Here is a 19,168-nt window from a genome sequence, read left to right as displayed (position 1 = left end):
GGGCACTCCAAGATTATTAAGTGCGGGACTAAAGTTCAGATGTCAACACCCAGCAGCTTGCTTGTTTAGAGCGGACGGTTTGTGTGTGTCGACTTAATCATAGGATTACGGAATACAGAATCTACGCGTAACAAATACCAGGCGAGGAATGTGTTACAGGGAAAAGTAGTTGAACATTACACACTGAAAACTTGATATAAGGGAGTTGATCTAAATGAAAATCAGAATGGAACGCGTTTAGAGAAACCCTTCCAAGACGGCAGAGGAGAGGAACCAATAATCCGTCTAGACCACTGTGCGCTGACTTTAGATAAGATAACAGCCATGTTTACATCCCGAATTGAAAAAATCTAAGGTTACATCCAACCGTAAGATGACCTCCATCCAGACGTGATGTCTTTTATAGGGAAGAAAAAACGTTTCCGATTTTTGGTCAATTTTGAAGTGGAAGAGTTATCGTCCGTGCCTTTTGTGAGTGGGATTCTGTTTGGGAAGGTCAGGCTAGTGGACGGAGGGAGCTTCACCTGCGAGACGTCACGGTAGGTGAAGGAAGCACATCACAGACACTGTTGTAACAATTAGCAGCAGCTAATCTAAACCTCTGTGTTAATCTGTACCCGATATTTTAATCAATATATTTATTTATTTTGTTAAGAATGTTGTGACAGGTAGTAGAGGGGAAAGAAGAGGAAAAGAGTTGAAAGGATGAAAAAGAAAGCTGTTTTCTGGATGGTATATTCTAATTAACAGAATTGCATCTCTCATTAGAACTTCTTCATAACAACAAGTGACCAACAGCTAATTACTCTTGCATAAATATCCCAGGTCATACAGACCTTTCAAATACTGCTGGCTCTGCAGGCCATCAAAGCACAGGGCAGTATTGAATTCAGCAGTTTTGGATCTCAGAATCTATTCCAGTTTGTTTGGCAAAGAGCAATAGCAGGAACTCCACCTGACAGGGTTCTCACACCCAAACATACTTCACTGTCATTAAGATTGTCACTTCACAGATTGTGGAGGATATCTGATAGTATACAAACAGACTCCAATCAATAGGCTGAATCTGACTAGGGTTGTATGTTGTATTAGGAGGGGAAAGTCAGTGTTAAATTTGCTGACTGTCCGAAGACTCACCAGTATAGGTATTCTTTATTAAAAGTTACTTTAGTGCATTTAATCATTTGAATATTGATGTGTATTTTTTTCTGGTTAGAGTCTTTCCATCCTTCGCAGTGATTTGATTTTTGTAGAAAGTTCTGAATTTTAGGGAAATTTGTTATGAGTCATTCACATTCACTTGGTTTGTGTTTATTCAGGACTACAGGGGATTTTATTTTGACTTTTAAAATCCCATCACCCAGGTCTGTTTGTTATTAGTTTTGAGAAAGATAAATCATTTACATAAATGATCGTATCAAAAACAAATTGATTTACCAGTGATTTTGTTGTCAAAAATAAATAAATGACAATGGGGAAGGGAGGGGGGTTAAAAGAAACTACTTTGAAAGTTAGTGGACAATGATCTCTGAATATGTGTGGTAATTTGTTGATGAAAACTTGATTAATAGTAGGTCAGAAAGATAAAGTCAATCTTCCATCATGGCTTACAGTATTTTTAAGTAAATTCAATAATAAATTTAGAGTTTTATTATAGATTAGCATCTATTTTGCCATTTTTGTAATACACAACTGTAAATTCACAGCCTATTTGTAAATGGGCTAGAACCAAGAAAGATAATTTTTATAAAAAAGAAAATTTTTAATATCTTCCAAAAAATTGACTCCAGCTGCCCCGTAATGTTGTGTGCTGGTTTCCACCCAAAGAATCCTATCAAACCAGTTGTGACAGCTATTTTGGCACAAATGCAGGGGTCACATTCATAATCTCTAGTACATATTTAGTGCTTTAAGTGCAGTAAATTTGAAAGATAAAACTACTTAAAATTGATATAGATAATGACTGCACAACTGCAGTTACAAGTTTTCTAAAAACTTCAGTCAAGCAAAAGTTACATTAGTGGGCTGGTTATTTGACATCAGATGCTCTAAGAAATAAACATATGTGATGGATGATGTAAAGTTGCGCTATGTTGAACATCTGAAAATAACCCTTGATTTGTCTGAGAAAAATGTAAATGCTTTAAAATCAGTATCTAAGACTAGAAAGATGGCAAAAAAGAAAGTTTCAGATGTAAAATAAAATAGTAATGATTAGTTTTATTTATTTATTTATTTATTTATTTATTTATTTATTTATTTATTGGGTAATTTTCTAGATAAAATGAACAAATTCTAATCTACACATACAGGTAGCATGCCTCTTATGGGAGATTGCTTTTAATTCCAAATTTACACTAACTATGTTCATTTGTAGCTTTTATAAAACATTAGGACAGTATAAAATGTGAGGCCTACTGTGCATTACAGCGTTAAAAGGTATTTTGATGTTGTTTAACTGCCATATGAAGTACAGGTGATTTGGAATTCCTCAGTCTGGGTGTCTTACGTGAGGGCCCTCTTATCAGCTTTCAGGTATGTTTGATGACCTGGGTCACCATGACTCGAGATTAGTGCAGTGGATTCTGTTGCACTTGGATTGGTATTGTTCTAGCATTATATTGTCTTCAGTATTACCTGCCTGGAGTCCATGAATAAGATGACCTTTGTTCTAGGAAAAGCATTGTCATATTCTACAAAATGATGTTATTGTCTTTAGATTGACAAACCGAACGACCTTGAATGTAGTGGATTCTCAGTGTGTGTGTGTATGGATTGATTTCAATGGTGTTATCATGGACTGTTGACAGAGTGTTTTCCAATGAGCTCTGGCTTACCAGTTGTACCAATAATGGGGATTACCATACAAGTACATTTGTACAGGGTTTGTGAATTGCTGAAACCCTTGGAGAATAGTTCTTTTAAAGTGAGGGAAGAAACGCATTTCAGAACTTCATTTTCAGTGTCATTAAGATATTTGAAGTTTAATATATGAATTCTCGAAACTGGATAAATAACAAGGGTGTCATGCTAACTTCTGCTATATACAGAAAATAAAGCGGCTCAGATAAATCCATTTTAGAAATAATTTCTTAAGTACTATGTCTTTGATATGATTTCAAAAATGATTGTTTGTGCACAAAATTAACAAACTCCGTCAGTGATTTTAATTTACAGAGAATTTATGGATATTTTATTTGAGCTATATACACACAAATTTGTCTTTTAAAAATTTGTTAAATGGAGATGGGAATAACTATGCTTTGATTGACATAATTTATTCATATAAATTCATTGAAGTGAAACAGTTCTTTAACACTCTTATGTATTCAAATGAATGCAAATAGAAATCAATACCTTTGAATCAAGATTTGTATTAAGTGCTGCTGCATGCAATATGTCACTGCTGTTAGGAAGACGGGTAATCAAGTACAAATAATTTCAATATCTCTTAAGATCTAATTTGGTGGTGGGGGGGGGGGGGGGGAAGAGAACACTACTTTTCTGCTTGTTCCAAATTTGACTCGGGTTAGCCCAAGGCACTTGGCTTGCCCTGCCCATTTCCTATTCAGCTGACCATGGTACATAAGTTATATAAGATCTCATTTCATTTACCACTTATTTGGGCGTCGTGCATGTTTAGTACATAATCTGTAGTAATCGGTAAAGATGCTATGCTATTCATTTCCAAATCACTTACTTCACCATTGAAATAGAGTATTTACCTTGTACAGTATTACTTAGATGACTGCACCAGTTTAGAGAGAGAGACTTAAACAGTTTTGACTCAAACATTGCACCTATCCAAGTGAGTCATTTTGTGGAGCTTACATTTTATGTGATTATCCCTTCTATCAACCTGTGCATCTGCCTTCTCTTAGTCCTGATCACTTAACTAAGGAATTACTATATTGAGGGCGGGTACTGTCAATCCGCTATTAGCTCCCTTTAACAAATAATAATAATAATAATAATAACTGAAATCTGTTCTTGCTCATTTTTACCTGAAAGGGTATGACCTAACAGTATTAATATTCATGCCATGTATGTGTTGTCTAAAATAAAGATTGAAGAGTCTTGTATATATATATATATATACATTATACATCTAGTGGTACATATTTAAAAAATCTAAAATAGTATTGGGTATGACCACAGTATAGAACCAGTATGGTAATTACTTCCAAATTTCAGATACCACACATAAAGTATTATATTATTTTTTCTGCGATCTATAAATATATTACTTGCATTAGTTATCACCAACTTGGGCAGAGATCATTATTCATTATTTTTCAATCGAAATCTGTAAAGAAAAATTCACTTGGGGCAAAATGATTTTTGTTTTTTTTTTGTAATTTATTGAAGAAATCCTAAAATGAATTTAAAAGGTGCTTTTCCTGCTTAGTTTAAGACCATGGAGAGACAGAAGAGCCACCTGCTTTGCTTGGAATTTAAAGAAATAAATTTAATTGACAAGTTGGCCCCAGGGAAGGGAATCAACCCTCACCAACAAGGTGTGGTCCGTCTCATTACTTCTCAAAACTCTGGCGGAAGACCTGTGACATGTTTCAAATTATTGTTTTTCTTTTTATCAAGAGCTTGTAAAATATGTGGGTATTACCTCCAATATTTCTGTGACTGTCAGTCACCATCATCAGGGAGTAAATGACTAGGGTCACTTCACCTGGAATGAAAATCCAGGTCAATTGCCCCTAATCACTGGCCTAGTCATTTACTACCTGATGATGGTGACTGACAGTCACAGAAATATTGGAGGTAATACCCACATATTTTACAAGCTCTTGATAAAAAGAAAAACAATAATTTGAATTTATACATACAGAGCTAATGAAACTGTTCTCTCTGTTACATGTTTGTTTTGTAAGTTCTAATAAGTCACTTGTCCGATCTTGCTTTTGGGTGTGTGTTTGCGTGTGTGCAGAGGCTTGAATATTTTCTCTGGGACAGTTATTCCTATTGTACATATTTCATTTTGCACATTAAAATTCCTTAGCTGGTGCTTACAAGGGAATATTTTGTCTTAAGAGAAAGAATTCATTGCCAAGCTCTAGGTGTGCTTTGAATAGTAGTTGTTGCAGGGAATAAGGAAAAGATTGAAATAAATGGATAAAATTGAATAATGTTTAGTATTTAGTAGCTGTTTCCTCCATTAACTTTGTGGTTTAAGAAAACAATTGAGGTAGATATGTAGTGTGATAAGGGTAGTTGTAAACTTGGTACTGAACAAAGTGTTTGGAACACATTCCCTGTAGAATATCTTGTTTAGTTTGTGTTAAACAGTGCAGCAGGTTTGTGAGACAACATGCATAATGACATTACAAACCAATTCCATGTTATCTGCCAGTCCTTTTTAGTTATGACAGCTATTGAAAGAAGAAATTGGAAGTGGACATGTTATACAAGTCACGTGAAACTTTCATCTGTAGCTTTAAATTAGTGGTGAATCAAATAATTTCCTGGTATTGCAAGTTATCCAGTTGCTTTGATGGACCTCATGATCAGGGACCATGAAACTGTTTAAGTTTTTCCTTTTTTGTCAGTTTTTCCTTGGAAATAATTTGACTTGCAAAATATGCCAAGAGGTAGAGGCAGTAGTTACGATTGAGTTTGTAGCGATATGCTGCAGATGATCACCTGACTGTTCAGTTTTGATTTCACATCACCTGAGCTGAAATTAAGACAAAACTGTGTATAAAATCAATAAACATCAAGGGGGCTCCGGCTCCAATACCTAAGTGGTTGAGAGTATCAAGATTCTGTTTGATTTGCTGGATTAGTAATCAATCTCAGCAATGAATGGTTAAAACAGTGTTTATTGCATTAGCTAAAGCCAATGATTATCTTTTGTGATTCAAATCCTGCAGTGGCTTAAGTTTCCCTCAAAGAATGGAAAGACATCATGAAATATCAAAATATACAGTATAATATACAGTATAATAGCAGTGTCTGTCAGATTATGGTATTGGTTGATGTCAAATTTCGTAGTGATAGTAAATATTAATGTAAGCATTGATACGTCCTACTTTCAGTTCAGGTTTGATCCATTCATTGTGTCACATTGATTTGATTGTTTTAAAATAATTTATTGAAAGGTGAGATTTAAGATGACTTACAGTTTCAGAGACAGGAAACCTCAACCAACTGACTCAAACCCATTCCCATTAAAAAGAGATGAGACAAGATGAATAAAAAGTGTTAACAACAAAAGAAAGTAACTTTTCTTTTCATTACAATCAATTTGGATTAAATTCCAGCAAATCCAACCAATGATTTGTTTTTGTTTTCGTTTTACGAAATCCACCCATGGTTTGCTTTTTGCTTTCGAAACGTGTGCAGATTTCACCTCAACCAGCTGATTCATCCCATTTCCATTAAAAAGAAATGAAACAAGATGAATAAAAAGTAAAGAAATGAACAACTACCATGCAGTGTTAACAACCAAAGAAATTAACTTTTCTTTTCATTACAAGCAATTTGGATTAAATTCCAGCAAATCCAACCAATGATTTGTTTTTGTTTTACGAAATCTACCCATGGTTTGCTTTTTGCTTTTGAAAAGTGTGCAGATTTCAACTGTCTGTATAAGGCTTCGTTCACATGCAATGTCTATTTTCTAAATTCTATTTTCTATTTGCGGCATGTCTTATGATCACGGTCTGGGCACTGAATATCCCGCCGCGTAATTACTGGCAGCGCGAGCCAGTTACTATAAGTTACTATAAGTAACTGGCTCGCGCTGCCAGTAATTACGCGGCGGGATATTCAGTGCACAGACCGTGATCATAAGATAGCGCGAATAGAAAATAGAATTTAGAAAATAGACATTGCATGTGAACGAAGCCTAAATCTGTATATCAATAATGCCCTTAAGCGGGAGGGGGTGAAGGAAAGGTAATACCTGTGGTATTTGTTGATGGAACTAGTTTATAGCTTGCTACTGACATTGTAGCTAATGCAAATCTCTGAAGGAAATAATATATGAACATATACCCGCATCACATTGATGTTAGTCACATACACAATGTCCCTTTGTGGCAGTGAGTATAAGCTGCAGAGGCAAGGAGAAATATGTTGGTTCTAGTGAAGTATTGCTGTGTCAACTATGGTTTAAACAATAAGATTAAAAAAGCAATTGATTTTCTGCTGCAGATGATAATAAATGGTGATGAATCTGGCTGTGTATGTTAGTATATTTGTTGTATTGGGAAAATTGTAAAAGGAGCTCTATGTACCAACTGCTATTACTACAGTATTAATATAAAAAGCTTATTGCACACCTTGCGAATAGGCAAAGCCATTGATATATAATGCTTAAAATTGTATTATATAATAAGACAATGCATGAACAATCTCATATAGACATAAATCACATGAAGCTATGTTCTTGTAGAAGAAGCCCTGGAGTACAATTAAACCCATGATTGATAGACAGCTTCTTGTATTTACACAAATATAGAAAAGTCAAATTCATAATGCAGCTTTAATAACTCTACAATACACAGTATATCTCTAATTCCATGAAACTGAAATTATAGCTGGATTTGTTATTTGACAAAAGCTATGGTACTTATAATACATATCAATATTCTCTTGTTCTTGTTTTCAAAAATGTAGCAAAGTGAATTTCCTTATGGTGAAAGGCTGTACTGTATGCAATAGACACTTGATTATAATATTGACACTCATAGAAAAATTAACTGTATCCAGACAATGGTTTCATTGATGTATCAATCTTGTAGGTAGCCTGTCTGATCTACTTGTAAACATATCCTGTTCAGATGTTACCAGCATGTAATACAGTGGGACTAATATTGTGAAATGTGGATAATATTCCTAGGAATTAAGCTGGCTAACTGTACCTGAAATGAATAAAAGTTGTCAACTTGAATGCTAACCTTCATATCATAAATAATGTCCTACAGTCATATTAGAAATATTTTAATTTTTCACTGATGTGTACCTTTGATCATATTTATTATATTTCATCCATTTCCTAGCCGTTTAGTATTTTCTTCTGATGTCCACTTAATAAATGAGTAATGTGGCAGTTTTGTATAAAGTCATTTGCTAATAATTAGTAAGCAAAAGCATCATTACTATCTGTTATATTTCCAGTGAGGAAGTGAAGAAGCATTGCGTGCGATGGGAGTCAAAAGTCCAATTCCACACCAAGATGACGGCCAACCCCAACACAGGGGTGCTAGAGCCCTGTATATGTAGGGTCTCTGTCAGAAGAGTGAGTATTCTCTGGCATAGAACAGTTTTTTTTATTTTTGGAAACTTAGATATTTTTCATCTTACAATATGAACAATTTTTTCTATAAATTGGTAACTATTTTTTAGCAAAATTTTTCACATGTTTACTTATGCCTCAGGGGTGAATGGAAGCCATCATCAGGGTCTTCTGGAAGACAGTCTGAATTTTTCAAGTTTACATTGATGGACATCTAATTTTTTCTCTTGGAAAATGGTCAAAAATGGAGGATGGAACAACAAACTCAAGATAATTTAGAAGACTGTCAGAAAATATATATCTGGATCTGCCCCTGTCCCTTACTAGTTGTGTACAATTGCTATGTCCATGATAGGTATCGGTCATTATTTAAGTGGGGAGAAAATGCCTGTGATCGCCCCCCCAAAAGAAAAAAATTGGACTATCCTTAAAAGCATTAGATAGTTTTTCAGGATCCCCATTCTGGATTGATTAAAAAATTTAGCCCCCCCCCCTCAATAGAAAAATAACTAGTAATGTAATCCTAATTCTTTATTATTATTTTCTAAGATGCCACACCCAGTTGTCAAGAACCCTTTGTAGCAGCTTTTTATGCATGTCCAGCAGTTACAGGATATTTTGTGACATCTTAACTACTTGTGACATATGTCTGTTCCAATCACAGCATACAGACTGTTTGTTAATACTCTCATGTCACCTTAGGCCAACTTTTCATACACTGTCACAACACTCACTTCATAGAGGTATTTTTCTTATTATTTTGAAAATGTCTTTCAGGATATTGAAGTTTCCAGAATGTTCCCAAAGCACTTCCATCCAGCACAAATTCTCAAGTGTATCTTTGTGTGTTTTCAGGAAGTGAAGGGGGGTAAAACATTCCAGAAGCTTGGCTTTGCTGACGTTAACCTGTCCGAGTTTGCTGGAGCTGGCTCCACCAGCCGCAGGTTCTTGTTGGAAGGCTATGACTCCAAACACAGACAAGATAACTCCATGCTCAAAGTAAATATTGAGATGATGCTGCTGTCTGGGGATCCCTGCTTTAAAGTGTAAGTTGTGATGGTATGATAAGATATTCTCTTAGGTTGTGTTTCCATTCAAAAGGCCATTTAATTAAAGAGTGTGAAATGTTTATCATAGACTGCAAGTATAATCTCTCTGTTGTCCAACCCAGTGTGTTCTGTAAGATTGTTTTCTTATAGTCAGCTCATCATATTCAAATGGCCTGTTTAGATGGTCCCAAACTTTAATTCACTGGAAGTTTGTCAGAAATGTTTTTCACCATAGGAAGACATTCAGTGATTTTTTTCTCACTTTTTGTTAGACTGTTTCTTTTGGACTTGGCATTAAATATTATATTTACTTTGTTTTAAGACAAAGCATCATGTTTTCAAAGTAAAGAAAATGTTACCATATTTATCTCTTCCATTTTCTTTGAAGATTTTTGCATGTTATATCAGATATATTATAAGCTTAAACTTTCCCATTTCTAATCAAACTTGAGCTGTACCTTAAAAAGCTTTTGATCACTCTGTGACCATCCTCAGTATATGTTACTATGAAGCTGAGCACTATTCACTAGTGAAGTTTAAGCTTAATAAATAATCAAAAGCCTACATTAATATTAAGATATATAATATGATGTTAGAATTCCTCTGTGAAAGATATTAAAGTAAGATTAAAATGGAAAACACCTAGATCATAGTAAAAAGCATGATTTATATAATGTCAGGCCTTCGTCCAAGACCAAGTCCGTCTTCCACATCAGTCTTCCTGGAGAGGCTGCGGATGACCTGCTCCATCTGGATAACAAAGGGGAAGATGAAAGTGAAAGTGTCAACTCCGGAAGCAGTGGATTTGGAAGTTTGCCAAGAAAAGGAAAACAGGGGTCTATTTCTCAAGGTTTGTCTGCCTTCAGTTTTTTTAAGAAACAAGACACCAGTTGAGAGGATATTGCTTTTTTGGCCAATATTGCTACTTTAATGCGTGTTTGAACAAATACACATTCTTTCTGAAGGCCCCTGAAGTATTCAAATGTACTCAGTTCAAAGAACAAAACACTAAGCGTTGTTACCCCCAAAATGAGATTTAACATAATTGGATAATTGTTGGATACAACATTTTCCTCAGAATTTCCATCAGTTTCTTTCAGAATGATTCAAATTGCCATCATTTGAGGCAAAAAAAAATGTTGTATCCAAAAAAATGTTGTTACATTCTCATTTCACGTTTAATCCCCTCTTCATTGCAGATGCCAATCCTTCAGAAGTGTCATCAGAAACCAAAGAATTTGAAAAGTCCCACTCTCGTAACTCCAGCTATGCAAGCCAGACCTCCAAGGGTTCCGGCCCCCAGACCGGAGTGGGCGGCAGTGCAAGCTGTTCACATATCAGGCAGCCTAGTCTTGACTCTGCCCACAGTGCAGCTGCCATGGGACATATAAGGTAGGCTAGAAGCTTGTTAGGTTATTAATTAATTAATTAATTAATTAATTAATTAATTTTTTTATTTATTTATTTATTTATTTATTTAATGGGGATATAAGCAGTTTGATAATTATATTTCATGCTGTTTTCAAGTGTATTTAAATTATTGAATAGTTTGGTCATGCAGAGTTCTTATATATGTGTACTAGCTCACAAATGTTTGGAATAAACATTTTCATTTTAGTAGGTCTGAATGTTATTATACTCAACTTAGAATGAATGAAGACAATTCCCTTTCCTCTTCACATTCTTGCTTGGTAAAATTGTTCTTCCTCTAGCAGCTATTCAACGTATCCAGCATCACCCCTCCGAAGTCCTTTGAGAGATCAGTGTGACAGCTTCCATTTTAGTTTTTCCCAACAAAAGAGGGCAGCATGGTCTCCTCGTGAGAGGTCAGAAAGGACTGTCTCTAACTGCACAGATTTGATTGGTTGATTGATCACTATTTGTGGCACACATCACTGTTTCTTAATGCATGCTGTGTTTCTCCTGATTGTAGATGTACAGCACTCTGTGCCCAGGTGCACCTCACTTGTTCTCTGTGATGTGATGCACTTTGCTGTGTGTTTCAGTGTTTATATCACGCTCTAATGTGTGGTCCTTACTCTGCTGAAGGTCACAACTGTGTACGGAATGGATTAGATTATGGCTGCCTTGTTACCGGTTTTATTGGATTTCATCTTGTGAATTATAATGAGGAGGGTACTAGTAATATCTCTGATTTTATATGATTTCCAAGGAAGAGGATTCTCATATAAAATCATGACATTCTCTTTTAATTATCCCAAAATGAAGTTGAGTACTATAAGGGGTATTGAAGCATTGTAAGTGATCTGGGCAGTTTTACTCAGTAACATCTATATTCCTCCATATATCTTTTTGTCATATCTGTGTTTGTCAGTTTACTTTGAGAGAGGCGAAGATACAGTTTAAATACTTGTTTTCTTCATGTTTGTCTTGAGATGGGGGAAGGGCTGATACAAAAGAAAGACCCCCCCCCCCATTGTCACTGTCATTGAACTTATACAGAGAGCATATGCTTATTAGAGGAGTGATGCTTTCATTACTCTGAAACTGCAAATGTATCGTCATGAAATATGGTGTAACATAGATATTTTTAGCCCATTCTAAAGCCAATTACTGTGCCAGCAGTTTTAATACCCCTGTAGCTGTTTAGTTTTGATTTCAGATTGATTTTAAACATGATTGGTACTTTTGCACATTTTTACCAGGTTTGTTACTCTAAGACTTTGTCTCTCTACATATTATGTAGTCATGAAATTATGTTTCTTTTTTCCTTCCTTTCCAGAAACCCAAGTACAGGATCAGGAATGAGTGACCTAGGAAGGGGAGACAGGAGGAGAGGGGTAAGTAACAGCTCATTCCTAACCTAAAGGTGATATGTTACTAATACCTGTGAGATAATGTCACCCAGTGATATATGCCAGAACAACCTGAGTGTCAACAAGGGGTGGTTGAAGCATATATCACACGAAGTGGCAGTGTATTACTTTTACAGAAAACCACCCTTAAAACCAAATAAAGCATATATCGTGCTGGTCACAACATCCCTATGTATGTAGAAGTAAGATAGTCATGGCAATATTGATTGATATGCCAGCAAAAGAATTGTAGATTAAAGGACAAAATATTTACATTATCAACAGTGTTATATAGAAGTGGAGAAAAAAGAAAGCCAACAAATTAGCATTGTGACACCAATGGCTGCAGTAATGACAGACACAAAAAGGTGCAGTGTTATATGGATGCTGAAAAATTTAATGATTTTTACTTCTGTAGAAACTGGAATCAGAAAGTGCCAAAGAAAAGAGGGTAGATTCCACCAGGGTGGATACAGATGAACTTATAGAGGAACTGGTCAAAGACTTCCACGTAGATGACAGTGCTGAAAGTAAGTAGGGGGATGTCATTAATAAATTGAAACTATGGGGAGTGTTCCCATAACCCAATCGTACTAGCTGCATCTGAAATATTTACAATTTTTCCAATTGCAAAGATTGAGGCATCACCATACTATTTTATATGTGTAAAATTACTTAGTCTGACTTAGCAAATGTTAAATTTCAGTGAAAATATACAAAATTTTGTGTTTTCCAGCCTCTGGCCTCCAGTTATATATAGGTAAAGATGGCACAGCCACCCTGGGGGGACAAGAGATCACAAACCAGGCCGCAGGGACGTACAAAGCTGTGGTGTTTGATAAACGTTAGCACTGCTGACTTTCCACCAGACTCTGGTGTCAGCTGTGTCGTACACAAGGCAGCTGTGGAACTTATGTCACAGAAAGTGGTGACGGGTAACAGCGTGTGTCAACAAGGACCATACAAGGTACCGTTACAGGTTCAGCCACGCCAATTTCAGTACAAACATATCACAAAATGGTGACTAAAACTGATGAAGATGACAGCTGTGTTTGTGTGATGTTAGATCACTTAGGAGACAAATATACCCGAGGTAGATATTAAAGGCCTTTTCTCTGTACCATATGAATCCAAGGTCTTTAAAATGTCCCATAAGAGACAGTAGTGACAGGATTGATTTTAATTGTCAACACATCTTGGAGAGGGCTGACACTGGATTAGAAATGTCACATATAAGACATTGGTGACACGGGACAATTCTCATGCCAACACATCTCTTACAGGACTATGTGGGCAAAAAGACAGGTTCAGATAATTCAGAAATTGCTCAAAATTTTTTAAACATCTAAATTTAGTTTTGTTTTCTTCCAAGACTGTAAATTTCAAGTATTTATCATTTAAAGTAACTTCCTACTACACATTTTCTGACATAAACCCAACTTGCTTCCCAGTTGTGTGGGATAACCATATTCAATTTATGACATGGTTATTGTTTTATAAATCAGTTTTGTTAAAAAATTGGTGAGTAATTACTTTAATGATGTGCTACTATAATGGTAATGCCAGGTATTTTCTATACTGGTCAGCAAATGCAGGATTGTAGCCAACAATTACAATTTACAATTGCCAAATATTACAATTTTATATTGGGTGCTCTTTGGACCTTATTACTATGATAACGGCATAGAACCTACAACTTTTGATTTAGAGCAGAGCTCTTGGCTGAAAGGATCATTTTCTAATCCCTGTACCCCCTCCCCCCCCCCCCCCCCCCCCCCCCAAAATGATGTCAGGCATATGACTTTGCAGTCACATTCAAAACCAAACCATGGTCATCTTCGTTGTTAGGGCAGCTGTGTTTTACTGGAAGAACAAACCAGAAGAAAGAAACTCATGCAGCGTACTTCTAGGCTTATAAGATAACTTACATGCATCATATGAATAGGATACCTTTTTGTTTATTTAGCCAAGACTTGTCACTCTGAGTGTTAACGAGCTGGCAGTGCCCCTCCTCCACCTGGCATATGCTTACTATTACTGCTTCTGTAGTCAAAGAGGGAAACATATTCATTTATTAGAGAGTTTTCCAATTGAATGTGGAACTCGGGGATGATGGTCAAATACAGAGTAAGCATTGTATGTGAATATGAGTAATTTATGTGTTGTCTTGAAAGAGATATAATCACCAGTATGTAGAGAAAGGCCTGCATATTTGTAATGCCAACATATCTGTATAAGTATGAAGTGATTATTTAAACAATTTTGATGTTTGAGGTTTAATTATAATACAATATTGCATTTACAATTAAAATTCTTTTTGGCATGTTTAAGTTGGGTGGACCTTTTTTGTGAATATTTTTTCATTGATTTATCTGTTTCATATTGGAATTGGTGGTAAAATATTGGAATATTTATGTTGAGCTTGTCTGTGTTAGGTTTGACTGTGTTAGGTGTGACTGTGTTGGGGGTGATTGTGTTAGGTGTGACTGTGTTGGGTGTGACTGTGTTGGGTGTGATTGTGTTAGGTGTGACTGTGTTGGGTGTGACTGTGTTAGGTGTGCTTGTGTAACACATAATAGCCAAATACAAGATAATACTGTGAACGTTGGAATTGTGACTGGGATTATAGTACTGCAGTATGGCTATGTGGTCAGTCCTGTGAAAATTGAATCCTTTTGTAAATTTGTATCAGCCAAAGTGCTAGCATGCTGTATGGGTTGGGTGATTTTATGAAGTCACAAGTTGGGTTTAAAGATTGCTTTATCTGAACCTCACAGCTGTTGTATCTTCCACATTCTCGAGTTTGATAAAGTATTGATGTTAATAGCATTCTGAACTGGTCCATGCTTTTAAAGTTGTTTTTGTACACATCTTCCAATATATGGAATTCCTAAGTGTCATGATGTTGTAATTCAAATACATAAGAATAATGGGTGAGATCAATTAAGTTTGTAAGAAATTGCAGCAACAATTGTTTTGTAAGCTCACTTAAATGATATTTTTTATGTTAGGAAAACTTTTGATTACATGGACTTTTTCTGCTGTATGTGATAAGGCTTAAAGTTAATTTGACCCTATTTTTTCAGTTAAGACAATAAAAAGTGATAATATTTTTAAGTGAAAGCATGTATAAATAATGAGTCTTATGTACAATATATTGGGTCAGTATGTAAATGTATTTTTGAGAAAGGTGCAATATGCAGCATTGCATTTGTTTTCAGCCACATTTTTAAACTCTAAAAGTCCATCACAACCACCAAGCATCAGAGCTTTGATTTTATCTTTAAGATTTTATGCCCCATTTTAAATTCATTTGAATAGTTTCAACTCATGATCAGTATTTTGGCTTTTGGTCCTTATGAGAGCCAAAATGAGAAAACTGTTAACAATTGTAAATTGACCATATTTTAATTTGACTTGAATTTTTAAATATTAATTTGGTGAGATATATGGAATAAGTTGAATTAAATAAAAACAATGGGATTCTGTCATGCTCTAAAACATACCAGTGCAAAAATAAGCATTGAACTACATATTTCTGTAAGAAATAAGTGTAATACTGAAGCTGCTAAAAAAAGCTTCTCTTATACTACTAAAGGATGTAGCTTGTTAGTTCAATAAATATGTGAAAGGTTAGTATTCTCTGTAACAAAGTCAACTGTTGTCAATCTCTGTTTTAACATATATTGTGTATTAAAGATTTCATCCTTTGAAATGTTTGATCTTTTTTTAATGAAAATGTTCCTCAAACGGGGAAGAGCTGCACAATGTAAGACTGAAAAACTTTATGCAACAATATCTATAACTGCATATTGTGAATGTACAACTATCTCTGAGCAGAACTAGAATACTAGCTATTTTTTAAGATGGGTAAGGTAGCTTTTGGTAACAAGAGGAATATTCAAATCAGACATGTTTGAAATGGAAAATAGATCATCACTCTGTTTTCTTTGACCTCAGAGAATGTCTGTATAAAGGATAGGATTATTTAGAAAGGAGCAACAATGCACGCAATGCTGTGTTTCTTTGTCTGAGTATAAGTGTTCCTCTAATCTAAATGCTGTAACTCAAAACGCCTTAAATGGGTTTTTAAGTGTTAAATTTGATTGAAGTTAGTTATAAAACCATGCACACAGCTCTTTTATTTGAATCTGTGGAGAAGTTTTGTACACATCTTTATGCTTTTATCAATATGGGTAAGCCCATTTCTGAATAAAAGGAGAAAATTGTGATACTATCTCTTGTTTAGTTATTAACCTTGTGGACAGAAATTAAATTGAGGAAGATTAAAAAATAATAAGACACATTGTAATTTTGTGCTTACAAAACATTTATTATTTATCACATTACCTATGCTTATATTATAAGTTATAAGGGTTTTTGAGGCATAACATTAAAAAAAATCTAAAAACATAAAAATTTCCAAAAAATGGGACTAAGTCAGTAACTTTGACTTGAAATATAACTTCAAACAAACAATCAAAAACATCTGAATGACTGCATACACGTATCTTGGAAAACATGGAAATCAGTTGCCTAAAAAGCATGGTGGGATGCGATACTGAGATCAAAATAAACCAAACTCGGCTCTCAAATAGCGCTCTACTTCTCTTCTATAAGATAAGGAAATATAAAAGGAAAAGATAAAAAACTCACAATGTAAAAATGTCAATATACTGTAGAAAATAATTTAAAACAAGTAAATAGTAGGTACATGTTTTCATATAAACATGCAACTTGCCCTTTTGTTACAAAACTGTTCATTATAAAATGATAATATGTGACCATTTGCAATGTATTTAAAAGACTAGATATCAAACAATACATTTAAAGAGTAAATCAACTGACTTTGCCTGTAAAAATACAATGTATTTGGCTATTATGGAGTAGCCACTGCCTGAGGGGGATATTTCAAGGTAAAAATAAAATTGAGACCTATCAACATACTTTACTTGGCTCAAGAATTATTCTAGAGGGTAACATTCCTTTTTCTACCATTTAAAAAGTAGAGGTTATTTAGTCATTAAAATTCAAAAATAAAAAGACAATGGTAAGTTCCATATCAGATCCACTCACAATATTTCTATTTACAAATGAAATAAAATGAATGGATTTATCATGACATTTGCCACAGAAATAGATGTGGTAGTTTTACCTACACCCTGCTTTTGTTGTGTTCTGAGTACCACTCTTACAAAAATGTGACCACATGTTGTAAACCTGCTTACAAGTAACATTTTTGAGAAAGTAACCTCTCTTGTTCACCATTTAACAAAAAAAGAAAAAAAATGGCTAAAGGTTCTTACAAAACTGTGACCATAGGTAGTAAAACTGTTTACTAGTAACAACATTTTTGAGAAGGTGGAATCTTGTTAACCATTTAACAAAAAAAAAAGATTAAGTACTAAAGTCTCTGATAATACTTGTATTCCACACTGTCCCCAAGGCATGGGCTGATAAAAAAGAGATACCCATCCTTTATAAGTCCTGGCAAATCAGACCAGAATTGGTAGTGAGGGATAAGTGCCGTTCCACTGGCCGCATACACCGTCTTATTGTATAACACACCTGGGAACGAAGGGGAAGATTATGATTGTTATAATACATGTCAACTTAGTTCATTGTTCAAGCAGAAGAAATATTTGACAAGTCTGTTTATAACATTTCATTTCATCTCACAAATTGTACTGATGGGATATGTATTTCACTTGAAGACTAAAATTTGACATAATTCTTTCAAAAATTTCATCTAAAATGAAATATTTCAAATATAAAGTCACTAAATTACACTAATGATTGCACTTAAAACCCAAACACACACACACACACACACACACACACACACACACGTATAAAACCTACTCACCAACAACAAAATAGGAAGTCACAGTAGTGAAAAACACTATCAAGAGTATGCTGCCTGTGCTGAGTGTATCTTGTGCTTTAAGTGGACAGCAATGCTGGGAGTGTAGTGTGAGATTATAGAAAGATGTGTTCACCATGTTTCCTGTTAATATTGCATCAGGCACATCTGGTGAACACTGCAGGTACACTCGGCTAAATGTGTGAGCACCTAAAAGAAAAAGTAGGAAGCCAACATGTTTAAGATGGAAATAAATTTCCATATTAAATGAACAAATATTTTGAACCATGTTTAGTACATGAAAAACTTCTTGATGAATTTACATCCAGGAAAAGGAAATCTTTTTGATAATTTAAAAAGATATTTGCCATGAAATAATGTCGCAAGATTATCTAATTCACTACTTCCTAAAGAAATTTGCCACCTGTCAAACATCAACGTACAGTTTTGAAATGCAGAAGTCAGTACAAGTATTGAAGTTGAAGGTGGCAGCATTTGAAAAAAAAAACGGTTAAACCAGTTCTGTTTCATCTTGAAATATTTAATTAATATTAAAAATTACTGTAATTCATGACTCAGTGTAGAGCATGAATTACAGTAATTTTTGATATTAATTAAATATTTCAAGATGAAACAGAACTGGTTTAACCGTTTTTTTTTTTTTTTTTTTTTTTTTTGTGTGTGTGTGTGTGTGTGACTTACCATTATTTGTGACATACTTCAGGAATAATGATCTTACTCCATTTCTCTCCTCGACATGAAATTCTGGCTTGCTGGCTCCAAGACAGCGGTAATGCTCATTTTTATCTTGCATACAAAGATTGACATTACTACAATTACCACTTGAGTTAACAACAGAGATTGAATGACATGGACTGAACCAAAACACCGGCAACTTAACCCTGTTTGAAACAGTTTCTTTCAATTTCTTTAAGTCAATTTTACCATGTCCATCAGATAGTGTACATGAGCAGCTGTCTGTACTGGTACACGTTAGTTCCTGAGAAAAGGCAATTTGGATAACGAGCCAAAGACACCCATGCAAGCTTTTCCACTTCACTTTCATGTTTACACCGGAAGTGAGTCATTTCAGTCCGCAGTTTTATTTTTTCAGAAAATAAATGAATAAATGGAATTAACTGAAAATATCATTGACTTATACATTACTTATTTAAATATGATA

The 19,168-nt window shown here is 34.7% G+C and overlaps 2 protein-coding genes across 3 annotated transcripts; one reads left to right on the top strand and one right to left on the bottom strand.

Annotated features, from left to right (window-relative positions):
* The first annotated feature begins 17 nt into the window (after window positions 1-17).
* LOC106161717 (early estrogen-induced gene 1 protein) lies at window positions 18-15,775 on the top strand. Of its 2 annotated transcripts, XR_015333408.1 has the most exons (9): window positions 18-539; window positions 8,140-8,260; window positions 9,113-9,303; window positions 9,987-10,156; window positions 10,506-10,698; window positions 12,050-12,107; window positions 12,541-12,652; window positions 12,859-14,572; window positions 14,603-15,775. XR_015333408.1 is itself a non-coding variant. In XM_087008202.1 (8 exons), exons 1-8 carry the CDS (start codon window positions 394-396, stop codon window positions 12,969-12,971), a joined length of 1,104 nt encoding a protein of 367 aa, XP_086864328.1. In that variant the 5' UTR covers window positions 18-393; the 3' UTR covers window positions 12,972-15,775. The 2 variants fall into 2 exon arrangements, 1 of the variants encoding a protein (XP_086864328.1); XM_087008202.1 differs by having other exon boundaries at window positions 12,859-15,775.
* Window positions 15,776-17,398: 1,623 nt separating this feature from the next.
* On the bottom strand, window positions 17,399-19,085 carry LOC106161693 (uncharacterized). The gene is made up of 3 exons (XM_013538712.2): window positions 18,688-19,085; window positions 17,989-18,195; window positions 17,399-17,690 (listed from the first exon to the last, which is right to left on the bottom strand). The coding sequence occupies exons 1-3, from the start codon at window positions 19,049-19,051 to the stop codon at window positions 17,527-17,529; spliced, it is 735 nt and encodes a 244-aa protein (XP_013394166.2). The 5' UTR covers window positions 19,052-19,085; the 3' UTR covers window positions 17,399-17,526.
* Window positions 19,086-19,168: the final 83 nt, after the last annotated feature.

The sequence above is a fragment of the Lingula anatina genome, chromosome 3 (assembly GCF_051362555.1).
Source record: "Lingula anatina isolate TDL-2025a chromosome 3, LinAna3.0, whole genome shotgun sequence".
NCBI lineage: Eukaryota > Metazoa > Brachiopoda > Lingulata > Lingulida > Lingulidae > Lingula > Lingula anatina.
The sequence above is the reverse complement of the archived record's forward strand: the minus strand, read 5'-3'. Positions and strand labels throughout refer to the sequence as shown.

Excerpts from the sequence above, each read along its gene's own strand:
- LOC106161717 (XM_087008202.1), top strand. The coding sequence starts at position 394 with ATGTCTTTTATAGGGAAGAAAAAACGTTTCCGATTTTTGGTCAATTTT. Across the intron at positions 10,157-10,505 it reads ACAGGGGTCTATTTCTCAAG|ATGCCAATCCTTCAGAAGTG; the intron begins GTTTGTCTGCCT and ends TCTTCATTGCAG. Across the intron at positions 12,108-12,540 it reads GGGGAGACAGGAGGAGAGGG|AAACTGGAATCAGAAAGTGC; the intron begins GTAAGTAACAGC and ends TTACTTCTGTAG.
- LOC106161693 (XM_013538712.2), bottom strand. The coding sequence starts at position 19,051 with ATGAAAGTGAAGTGGAAAAGCTTGCATGGGTGTCTTTGGCTCGTTATC. Across the intron at positions 18,196-18,687 it reads GAAGTATGTCACAAATAATG|GTGCTCACACATTTAGCCGA; the intron begins GTAAGTCACACA and ends TTTTTCTTTTAG. Across the intron at positions 17,691-17,988 it reads GACTTCCTATTTTGTTGTTG|GTGTGTTATACAATAAGACG; the intron begins GTGAGTAGGTTT and ends CTTCGTTCCCAG.